This window comes from Vombatus ursinus, unplaced genomic scaffold (assembly GCF_900497805.2).
Source record: "Vombatus ursinus unplaced genomic scaffold, bare-nosed wombat genome assembly UNPS02014832.1, whole genome shotgun sequence".
Classification (NCBI taxonomy): Eukaryota; Metazoa; Chordata; class Mammalia; order Diprotodontia; family Vombatidae; genus Vombatus; species Vombatus ursinus.
The window spans coordinates 72,407,373-72,419,939 of record NW_020954610.1 but is presented as its reverse complement, the minus strand read 5'-3'; the positions used below and the strand labels follow the sequence as shown (position 1 = coordinate 72,419,939).

The 12,567-nt window shown below is 35.4% G+C and overlaps 1 protein-coding gene across 1 annotated transcript in view; it reads left to right on the top strand.

Moving 5' to 3' along the window:
- Window positions 1-12,567, top strand: part of LOC114026082 (phosphoserine aminotransferase) — a 38,743-nt gene that overhangs the window by 7,454 nt on the left and 18,722 nt on the right. Inside the window, exons 5-6 of the mRNA XM_027839702.1 lie at window positions 702-874; window positions 3,299-3,468. Of these exons, the coding sequence (XP_027695503.1) occupies window positions 702-874; window positions 3,299-3,468 (343 nt within the window). The remainder of the gene's footprint in view (window positions 1-701; window positions 875-3,298; window positions 3,469-12,567) is intronic.

Below are 12,567 nucleotides of genomic sequence, written 5' to 3'. Positions count from 1 at the left end.
TGATTATTATTATTTAGGATGGAAATTATTCCAAAATAGCAATATAGTATAATTTGTGTATGGAATGTTTTGTAATAAAGTTCTGACTACATAAATATAAGTGATTTCCATGAAGAAAAATGGAGGAGCTAGTTGTCTTAAGAAACCAACGTGCCTGCATAGGAAGCTCATTATCCAGCTCAGATTTTAAAAATAAATGCATGGAAAATGGAAAGAAGGTGACTAGGGTGATGGCAAAAGATTGGAACAGTCTTATAGGAATGATAAGAATGGGAAAGCCTTAAATGAGTTGAAGCTTCCTATGAGTACAAGAGTCATACCAGTTTTGCCCTTTGTATGTACCTATTTATTTACATATTGTCTTCTTCATTAGAATATAAGCTCCTTGGGGGACAGGGCCTGTTTTTGCTGTTCTTTGTATCTCTTTTGTAAATTTTCCTCTTTACCATATGATAGGTGAAGTGTACTTTGGAAAGAGTATTAGCTCAGTACCTGGCCCATAGGAAGCACCTAATAAATGTTTATTGACTGACTGAGTCATGACTCCCCTCAAATGTTGTGGGAGGGAGATTGGCATAATTACACTTATTGTGCTGAGGGATTTGTGGGTTTGCTCTCCACCAAAAAGGAAAAAAAATCATGAACCAGTAAAGAAAAATGGGACCCTATCTTGAATCTTTGTTTTTTTTTTTAAATGTTAGAGATTCCTGATCCAAGCACATGGAATCTCAACCCGGATGCATCTTATGTGTATTACTGTGCAAATGAGACTGTCCATGGTGTGGAGTTTGATTTTATACCTGATGTCAAAGGAGCAGTCCTCGTCTGCGACATGTCCTCCAACTTTTTATCCAAACCAGTGGATGTTTCTAAGGTACTGTACAAAAGATTACCATTTTGGGGAAGCCCAGTGTTCTAGTTATTTTCCCTTCTTTTCTTTTTTTCCCCTTCTTTCTTTCCTTCCTTCCTTTGTTCTTTTTCTCTTCTCCCTTTCTTTCTCTCTTCCTTCCTTTCTCTTTCTTTTCTTCTCTTTTCTTCTTCCTTCCCTCCCTCTCTCCTCTCTCTATTCTCTTTCTCTTTCTCTTACTTCCTTCCATCCTTCCTTCCTTCTTTCCTTCCTTCCCAGTCTGGAAGTTCAGGGGCTACTCATTTACTCATGACCAATCCAATACTGATTGGCACACAAGCTTCAACTGTCTCTGTTTCTGACCTAGGCCAGTTTGTCCCTTTCTTAAGCATCCTGGTTCCATGGAGCCAGTGCTCTTTTTAGTTTTCTGAAGGGATGCAAAACATGCAATCTTAGGCATGTATTTCTTGGGCAGGAGGAGAGAGTGCAAGGAGAATATTAGAGCATTATCAAAAGGGATAAGACCTCTTTATGGCACTTTGACAAGAAGGTGTGAACTTGTCCCACAGGTGATTCTACCTATGTTGTTCTTTTGCACACCTACATATTGTAAAATTTTAAAAAAATTATACTGTACCTGTTTTGGCACAAATCTGCCAGAAACAATTTTATTTAACTTAATGCTATTTTATAATCTCTACATTTCTAGCCTCAAGATGTCCCAAACTAGCATAGTTCCCTCATGCCCTTAGATGTCTAACCTGAGATGATTTGAGGTGATATTTATAGGAATATTGAAGGAGTGATGATTATAATATGTTAAAATACAGTTTTGGGTTAGCCTTCCAGAATTTTGATCATTCAATTTTACTTCGTGGACCTCTTTTGAGGATTGAAAAGGTTTTTCTTTGTCACCCATTCTTAACTCTGAATGCAAAATGGGATGCTACCCTTAGATGGTGAGTAACTTCAGATGTCATAACTTCCAGGGGATGAGGAGGCAATGAATGACCTTAACTAGGTAAGAGTTAAGTTTGTTTTTCATCCATATTCCATTTCCCCATTACCTTTTGCTATCCCTACGTTTTTATGGGATAGAGTCTAGAAAGGGTTTCAGGGTGGAGAAAATATTATGTCTTAATATTTTCAGTTGCACTGAAAAGATTTTTTTGTTGCTGTTGTTTTTAAAGTCCTTTGATAGCATTCAGAGTAGGGCCACTCTTGGACATTACATTAGCCAAAGCATGGCTGAAAGCAGTGGATGTGGTAAGGAGTTGGAGTAGATGCTTAGAAGAAGGCTACTGGGTAGATGCATAGCTTGTACTTTCATGGAAAAGATGGAAAATCAGTTTTGTTTTGTTTTTTTTTTTGAGGATCATCTCACCTGGGAATGTAGTATCATTCACTGCAGGTGTAGTCTTTTACACTGTGCCTGGCTTTGACACAAAATAAGATTTCATCTTTACTTATCTCTGGTTTCCACTTGATGTGAAGCCAAGGTAATATACTACACATATGAGGGTGGCCCTAAGTGAAAGGAGGATAAAACTGGCTTGGCCTCTTCTGAACACAATTGCATGAACCCTATAGCACTTTCTTTGGTTTACCAGGAACAATAAATGTCAAGCCCATTTTATTGCTTTGAGGCAGAGGAGATAAAGAGCAAGAATATATAATATGTATGGAACATGTGAATATAATTCCCCCATGTTAAAGTTTTTATCTGATTGAATTCAACAAATGCTTATTAAGTGCCTGTTATGGATATCTGGTAAAAAAAAAATACCACTATGTTGTCTCCTCCCCAGGAATACACAATTGGATGAAGGGAAAATATACATCCAATTAAATGAAATAGCTGATAAGATATGGTAAATAAAGCAAAAGAAAAATCCAAATCTAAACAAAGTGCTGTTAAAAAAACATCAGAGGCAAAGTGGCATTTTGAAAGGAGTATTGGATAAATCAGGGGACCTGAGCTCAAATGCTGCCTTTGACACTACCTTTGTGACCTGGGGCAAGTTAATTTAGCCTCTCTGTATCTCAGTTTTCTCATCTGTGAAATATGAGGGTATTTGATGTCTCTTCAGATTCCATGGTCTGACTCTAGAATGAAAATATATAATTTATATTTATATATATTTGTAAATATATATTTATAATTAATTTGAGTTCACTTGGATGGTCATTTATTATCTGTTGAAAACAAAGCATATAGGCCTCTGAAATTTGCTATGTATTTATCTTCTGATAATTGGTTTGTTATCATATATAGAAGTAGTTTGGAAACAAATATGTATCAATGATCAAGAAGGCCTAGATTCAAATCCTGCTTCAGAATCTTCCTCACTGTATGACTTCTGCAGGGGCAGGTTCCCATCTACAAAATGAAGAGTTGGATTTGATGATCTTTGGGACTCCACCTCTTAAAACAGCCTTTTTTTTTTAAAGTTTGGTGTGATTTTTGCTGGTGCCCAGAAGAATGTTGGCTCCGCTGGGGTCACCGTGGTGATAGTGCGGGAGGACTTACTGGGATTTGCGCTGAAAGAATGCCCATCTGTGTTAGACTACAAAGTCCAAGCTGGGAACAGCTCCTTATATAACACTCCTCCATGCTTCAGGTAACTATTTTGACTTTATATTTAAGAAAGAGGACTTTGGGGACTATATTTTTAAAAACAAACATGGAAATGCCTTTTTTAAAGGAGGGAAATATTTCTGTTGGCTAATGACCTAATAGCCCCAGAGCCTTTTATTAATGACTCTTCCCTCAGTCCTTTTTCCTTTCTTGGCCCTCCTGTTGATTCTTTATTTGCTGCTGCCCAGCATTCACTATTAACCTACAAGTTGTCCAGGGCCTCACTGCTGTGACTTGCATTTAAAATAACCTTTCTGTGCCTTTTCCTTTTGAAAAACATTAATATATGTTTATGGAATAAAACAAGCATTCCTATAACATAGTAAAATATTTGCAGTGAAACTGCAAATCTACTATGCACAATATGCTCTTCCTTTCAAATAATACAACAAAATTATCATGTAAATTTCTTTTTTTTTCCCCTCATTTTTTCTGCCTCACCCCTACTCCATTTAACCATTTCATTTTTATGAAGGACTTGAGAAGTCTGAGCCTCCTACCCCTTCCTTCTCTTCCCCCCACCCTGAGCTGCTAAAAACTGGCAGCTCTGTGGAGTAAAACTGTTGGCTTCAGAATACAATTTTACTTTTTTAGCTAAATCTGCAGGGGACTCTTCATCTAAGTGTCAAACTAACTGAATGAGAGCTCACATAGCGGCACTGTTGAGTAGCAGTTTTTCAACTTTTCAACTCTGTGCTCAAGGGTTTCTCCTTACGGAAATCTTCCAGCACTCAGGATTTATTAACTGCCTGCAAGTCTCCAGAAAGCCTAGTAGGAGAGAGGAAAAGAAAGATTTAGGGTCTTACTGTGTGGATAACTGGATTTATCCTTTTATTCTGGGACATTTTCACTTATTAATAAAATGGATAAAAGCAATGTTGCCTCTCAGAGAAATGAGGGAGCAGTGAGAAGAAGGTTCCTCAGGGCAGATTTCTTCTGTCTTAAAGGATTCAGTTGTGAACATTGTATAATCAATCAGTAAACACCTACTGTGTTCAGGCTTTGCATTAGTTGCTGGTGATACAAATACAATGACTTTGTATCCCTACTTTTAATAGGCTTTCATTTTAATGAAGGCAGTAGCAATTGTATATGTAAATATATGCATAATAAATATAAAGAGAATAAATGGAAAATAGTTAAAATCAAGGTAGTTTGAAAGAGAGGTCATTCAGGAAAAGTTTTAGCCAGAGAATGGCTAAAAGCAGTGAATAGAATCTCCCTCTACACTTAAGTAGGGACATATAGCTTGGCAGGAAGTGGAAGGAGAATAGTGCCTTCTTTGGGAGGATCACCTGTATTCAATGGGATTTTTCTTTTCAAAACAAATAACCGTATAGAGTGGCAAAGGATAGGCAGATAGATAGAAAAAAGGGAAGAGCCTACAAAATCTCTTAGCAGTAGGAGTTTTGATTTTATGGAACCAGTGACTGCTTTGTTCCAAAACTTCCCAGCATGAACCCATCTTTATAAAATAAATTCCCAATTAACCCATCCTTCCTTCCCCTTCACAGTGAGTCATCTTTTATAGCAAAGAATAAAAAAGAAAAAACTTTTCTGCAACACATTGAAAAAGTTTGATATTATATGTAGTATTCCACACCAATCTCCCTGTTCTCTCCAAAGAAAGCAAGAATGTGCCTTCATATAGATAAGCCTGTCTATAGATGACAAAGCCTAGGCACCAAACATAAATATAGATATAGATATAGATATAGATACAGACACACACACACATATTTGGTGGCCAGGATTAGTCCTTATAATTTCACCGCAGTCAGTTTTGATTGCTATTTCCATTGTTACAGTCATTGTGTCTATTTGTTTTTGAGTCTGTATTGTCCCTGATTCGGCTTACTTCACTGTGCTGCAGTTCATGTAAATCTTCTCATGCTTCTTTGTGTTCATCATTTCCATCATTTCTTATGGTTAATGTAATATAAATGTAGTTAGAGAGTACATATTATATGTACATGTATCTATGTGTCCACAGTATTTCACTATGTTCATCTACCACATCTTTTTTAGCCATTCCTCAATGGATGTATATCTATTTTGTTTCTACTTCTACTTCAAAATGGCCAGTGTAGTCGCTGTTGGAGGAGTTTAATTACCGCTAGTCCAGTATCCTACCCAGTGTTCTACAACATCTCTCACACATGATTAGGTAGTCTGTTTTTAAACTCTGGTAGCAGGGAAGGCATTAGAAGGCTTCTCCTTATATTAAACTGAAATCTGTCACCCTGTAACTTTTTGCCCGTTTGTACTAGTTTTGCCTCCTTTGAGCTTTATAGAATGTTTAATTCTTCTTTGATGTAATAGCCCTTGAGATAGTTAAAGACAACTGTCATGGCCCCCTAAATTTCCTTTTATCTCAGTCCCAAATCTTTGGTCTCTATTCTTCTTATGGAATGGTTCTTATATTCTGGTTGAATTCCAGTCATTTTGGTTTCCAGTAATAGATACACTACTCCATATGTCATCTTGCTAACACAGAATATAGTAGGGTTCTTCCACTTTTCTGGACATTATTCTTCTGTTAAAGAAAACCCAAGATCATATCAGCATTTTTGGCAGCCACAACATCTTGTAGAATCAATGAGCCTACAGCCAAATAAAACTCTTAATTATTTTCAGTGTGAACTGCTCTTAAGCCGGGAATTCCCTGTTCTTTACTTGTGCATTGTACTTATTCAACTTAAGTAACATACTTTATATTTATTTGTATTAAATTTCATCTTGTTATGTTTATCCTAGTCTATCAATATTTAGGGGGCATGATTCTGTCCTAAAGTATATTGATTATCTCCCATAATTATATGATATCAGCAAATTTGATAAATCAACCTTCTGTATTTTTTTTTTTTGTCCCAGTCATGGGTAATAAAGTGTTGAACCTGACAAGGAAACTTTCTTACATGTATCATTGGCATTCAGATTATCTACATCTATATCTGTATCTATAATCTATACCTGTCTATATTGCATGCTTCTGATGGACAGGCCCATTGAAATCCCATTGATAAGGGAAATTAGGTTAGTTTGCAATGACTTGTTCTGATTGAACCCATATTGTCTCATAGCTAGCATTACTTACTTTTTAAGTGGCCACAAAACATTTCACTAATCTGTACTATCCAGAATCTACCGTTTCCTGAAAAGTAGGATGTTAGACATAGACAAGTCTTTTGATACCTTTCTTAATCTCCATAGTCTTTGAAGATTATGGGCTTAGCAGTAACACTTGCAAAATCTTTCATGATAATATCTGGGGTAGTGTTCATTTGGGCCTAGAGATATGTATTCCTTTAAAGCAACTGTTGCACGGAATTTAGACCCAGAAGGAAACTTAGAGGTTATTTAATCCAGGAACTTTTAACCTTTTTTGTACCCTTTGGCAGTTTGGTGATGAAGCCTATGGACCCCTTCTCAAACTAATGTTTTTAAATACATAAAATACTAAAAAAAGACAATTATATTGAAGTACAGTTATCAATATATTAAAAAAAACCAAAAAACAAATTCATGGCCTCCAGGTTAAGAATCCCTGATGTAGCCTAATCTCTTTATTTTACTAATAGGGAAACAGACACAGAGAGGGGAGTGGCTTGATGAAGGTCCTGTAGGAATTAAGCAGAGCTGCTACTGTGATCTAATCTATTTGATATTTCGGTTTCCCCTTAATCATGTTTGTTATACCCTTTTTAGTCTTATGATCATTTTGCTTTATAGAGAAGATAAAGAAAAATAGTAAAGTAGTTTATATCCTGTCATCTAATATTATTCTATTTTTACCAAGCAGTATATCTCTTCTTTACTCTTCTTACTAAGAAAACTTTTTTTTTTGTTATTCTAACCTCCTTTTTCTGTAGTCTCAGCTTAATATTGTGCTTTTTGAGATTCTTAAAGTCTTTGCCACCAAGTAGTGCTCATCCTTGCTTATGGGCCTCTCTCATCTTTTTGTGCATGTCCTTTAAAAGTCTGAGCCCATTGGATTATTAAGCAGCTAGGTTGGGTTTTTTTTTTTTGGTTATTTTCTCATTAGGTTCATTGGTGATTGTATTGTCAGAATTTCATTTCTGAGAGTCTATCGTCCATCACTTTTAAGCCCTCATTTCCTTAAGACATGCTTTTTATTTTTTTAAATTCTTAGCTTGGTAGCCATCAACAAAAACAAAATTTCACCTAAAATAAAACATGACCATCTGTAAAAACTACTGTTCACTAATTTCAAAAAATGTATATCAACTTTAATGAAACAGTAATAATAAAAATGTCATTTCCTCCCCCCCCTTTTTAAATTTTTTCTTCTCTGTATTGTTATCAGATTTTGTTGCTTTTGTTATTTTATGTTGCTCTGGCCCAGGCTAATTTTTCTAATTCTGTTTTTAAAATTTTATTCTGAACAAGCCCCACCATCCCTTCCAAAATCTGAGTACTTCCATATACATCTACTTTTATTCCCTATCACTTTATCTAAAAGTCTTTTTCTTCATATGTATTTCCTCATTCATAATTGTCATTTTTAGGGTACAGCAACTTTCCATTCTATTCATAGGGTCATAGACAACTTACTCAGCCATTCCCCAAAGTGTAATTTTCTAGGTTTGGTTTTTTTTTTTGCAATTAAAAAAAATGTTTTGTGATATTTTTATTAATGGATCTCAAATTCCTTCCCCCTCATTTTAAATAACATTCTAGTTACAGGATCCCTAAATGAAAGGATATAATTGGTTTTGGAACACTTATTACCTGTTGTTACATGACTTTCCCCAAAGATAGTACCATTTTTTTCATTTCATAAACTTTTTGAACTCCAGAGTCTGATATTATGTCTATGTCTGATATTATAAACTACTTGGAGAGCACAGATAAGGTAGTCACTTTTTCCCGGGGTTCCTGGAAGATCCTTTCACATCACTGACCAGTTCCTCCTGGTTAGTTACAATTAAATGCATAGGGGCAGTTCTTTAATATCCATTTCCTCCACCTTCAAAGAGAGTTAAATTCTTTGGTGTATTTTCCAAGAGCAAATTCCTGTAGGAAATCACTTCTGATTAGATTAATTTTTATTTTATTTTTATATTATATATATATTTATTTTTATTAATTTTTTACTTTTGATGGAACAGAGTAAGGACCTTTCTCTACAAATGCAGATGGATGACTGATCAGAAGTTTAGGTGGTTTCTGAGAGTTGCCTGGATTCACTGAGCCACTCTCTGCCAAAGGAAGGACTTGGGCTTAGGTCTTCTTAACTAGGGGGCTAATTCTCTATTCACTAAGCCAGACTGACTTCCTAAATTCAATTTTAAAAAGTGATTTTTTTTTTCTTGGTTGAGTTTACAATCCAGTCAGCATTTCTGGAAGATTTCTCCAGTGTTTCCATGATATAAAACAATTGGGATAAGTACAATATAACCTTTAAACATTTGGGGTTTGGAATGTTTTAGGTTTTTTCTTTTATCTACATAACTAATACCATGTAAACTCCTTTGAGTTTTGTTTCTATCCTTATTGAAAATGTTTCTAAAATATGTGAGTATACTTTCTTGTCTTAGAGAATATAATATAGTGAACATAATTGGATATTTGCCAATTGGGACTATCAAATTCAATGAGCATTTTGAATTGGGGGCTGTTTTTATCATTAATGATAACCTCATGTTAGGGTTTGGATTGAATGTATACCAGTTTCTTAGGATGTTCTGTGAAAGTTGTTTTTTGTTTATTTGTTTGTTTTTCCCTTCTGAAAGTGGAATATAGGAAAATTATATTCTGGTTAACTGAATTTTCTGCTATAATGCACCTGAAATGTCTAGAAGGGTATCTGAAATATTTTAATTATTGACATTTAGAAAATTAAAAGTTATTCACATTTAGAAAGTTAAAAGTTAAATCATTCACATTTAGAAAACAAATAGATGAATAGCCAAGGCTTAATGGGGAAATGAGAAAGGGATACATAACTAAGTATTATTCCCTAATCATTTTGAGATAAGAGTTGTTATTATAAACCTGGAAAAATTAGAGGACATTCTATATCATCATATGCAGCAATGTAGCCCTTGAAAATCCACTATTTTGAAAAGATATTAAAGCCTTTGGTTAGTTTACTTTTTTGGTAATCAAAACAGAATGTTAGGAGGCTTTGAAAATATATATTAATGTTACAGTGGATAAATGGCCTTCAAATAGTTGATCAGTAGCCATGGAGAATGAATGGGCTTTCATGACACATGTCTGGGCTCTGGATTAGAATAAAGGGCCTTAATTCTCATATTATTTAACCCATTAGTGCTGAGTTCTAGGCAGAGACTCAGCTCTGTCTTAAATCCACATACCCAAAGAAAACTTAGGTTTCCTAAGAAATCAGGTGAAGGGTATAAGGTTGTTTTACTTGGGATACTGGTGAGTAGGGTTGAAGTTTTTCAAAATTTGCACTCCAAATTCATAACGTAATTACTCTGCAAAGAATTATCTCAGATGAGGATTGGATCCAGATAGAATTTACCTGCTGAGACAAATCCAGAGATTATATGAACATGATCATACAACACTTTTCACATTAAGATAGATCTAAACAATTGGAGAAATATTAATTGTTCATGGGTAGGCCGAGCCAATATAATAAAAATAACAATTCTACCTAAGTTAATTTACTTATTCAGTGCCATACCAACCCAACTACCAAAGAATTATCATATAGAGCAAGAAAAAAATAGTAACAAAATTAATCTGGAAGAACAAAAGGTCAAGAATACCAAGGGAATCAATGAAAAAAAAAATGTGAAGGAAGGTGTCCTAGCTGTACCAGAACTCAAACTATATTTTAAAGGGGGTAATCATCAAAACAATCTGGTATTGGGTAAGAAATTGAGTGGTGGATGAGTGGAATGGATTAGGTACAGAGTACACAGTAGTAAGTGACACAGTAGAACTATTACCTCTCCCTTCTCCCAGTACGTTCCTCTTTCTTAACCCTTACCTGTTTTTTTGTTTGTTGTTTGTTTGTTTTGTTTTGTTTTTATTTTTATTTTTTAGGGATCATCCTATCATTTTCAGCTCATGCCTGTGCTCTGTCTGTATATACATTCCTTCTAAATGCCCTAATAATGAGAATGTTCTTAGGAGTTACAAATGTCATCTTCCCAGTAGGAATGCAAACAGTTTAACCTAATTGAATTCTTTATGATTTCTTTTTCCTGTTTTCCTTTTTATGCTTCTCTTGAGTCTTGTATTTGAAAGTTAGATTTTCTATTCTGCTCTGGTCTTTTCATCAAGATTGCTTGAAAGTCCTCTACTTCATTGAATATCCATTTTTTCCCTTGAAGGATTATACTCAGTTTTGCTGGATGGGTGATTCTTGGTTGTAATCCAAGCCCCTTTGCCCTCTGGAATATAATATCCCAAGCCCTCTGATCCTTTAATGTAGAAGCTTCTAAATCTTGTGTTATCCTGACTATGGCTGTGTGATATTTGAATGTTTCTTTCTGACTGCTTACAATATTTTCTCCTTGAGCTCTGAAATTTGGCAGTGATATTCCTGGGAGTTTTCATTTTGAGATCTCTTTCAGAAGGTGATCAGTGGATTCTTTCAATTTCGATTTTACCCACTTGCCCTTGATAATTTCTTGATAATTTACCCATTTGCCTTTGATGATTCTTAAACTTTTTTTTTTTTTCATGGCTTTCAAGTAGTTTAATAATTCTTAAATTAGCTTTCCTGAATTTATTTTCCAGATCAATTGTTTTTTCCAATGAAATATTTCCAATTTTCTTCTATTTTTTCATTCTTTTGATTTGTTTTATCACTTCTTGATGTCTCATAGAGTCATTAGCTTCCACTTGCCCAATTCTGATTTTTAAAGAATTATTTTCTTCATTAAGCTTTTGTGCTTCCTTTTCCATTTGGCTAGTTCTGCTTTTTAAGGAGTTTTTCTCTTCAGTGAATTTTTGTATATCTTTTTCCATTTGGCTTATTCTGCTTTTTAGGGAGCTCTCTTTATTGAATTTTTGTGCCTCTTTTATCATTTGGCCTATTATGTTTTTTAATGTTATTTTCTTCAATTTTTTTTATGTCTCCTTTATTAAGCTGTTGGCTTTTTTCCATGATTTTCTTGCATCACTCTCATTTCTCTTACCATTTTTTCCTCTCCTTCTCTTATTTGAGTTTTAAAATCCTTTTTGAGTTCTTCCAGGAATTCTTTTTGGGCCTGAGACCAATTCACATTCTTTTTTGAGGCTTTGGATGTAGCAATTTTGACTTTGTTGTCTTCTTCTGAGTTTGTGTTTTGATCTTCCCCATTCTCCATAGTGACCTTCTGTAGTTAGGAGCTATTTTTTTGTTGGTTAGCTCATTTTCCAGCCTATTTTTTTACTTTTAGCTTTATATTAAAGTTGGTCTCTGCTCCCAGGGTGGAGGGGATACTGTCCTAAGCTTCAAGATTTTTATGAAGTTGTTTTCGGAGCTAGTTCTGGGGATCTATAAGCTTTCAGTTCTTCCAAGGTGATATGATATAAGGAGAGGTGTGTTTACTACTCTTCTGGCCTGTGCTTTGATCTTTGAGTGACCACAAACACTCTTTTCTGCCCTGGCACTGTGACCAGAGTCTTGGCCCCACTATGGTCACAAGCTCTGGTGTGCTAGTGCTCCTCTTCACCCTGGGCCTGTCACCCAGGGTGACACATCTAGATTGGATTGTGGATAATGCAACAGAGTCCTGCATCCAGTGCCAGTAAAGAGATTCCTCTAATTTCCTTCTGACTCCCTTACTGTCTGTGGGCTAAAAGTTCTAGAAGTAGCTGCTTTGGCAGCTGATTCATTTACCACCACCACCCCCCCCAACCCCCAAGGCTTGTTGCTGGTTTGCTGTGGCCTGTGCTGGACTGCACTCCACTGTCACCCCACCCCTGTGTGACAGACCTTTCCTGCTGACCTTCTAAATTGTCTTGGGCTAGAAAATTGTTTCACCCCATTCTTCTGTGGTTTCTGACACTCCAGAATTGGTTTTGAGGCATTATTTAAAGTTTTTTGGAGGGGAATTTGAGAAAGCTCAGGCAAGTCCCTTCCTTTTCTCTA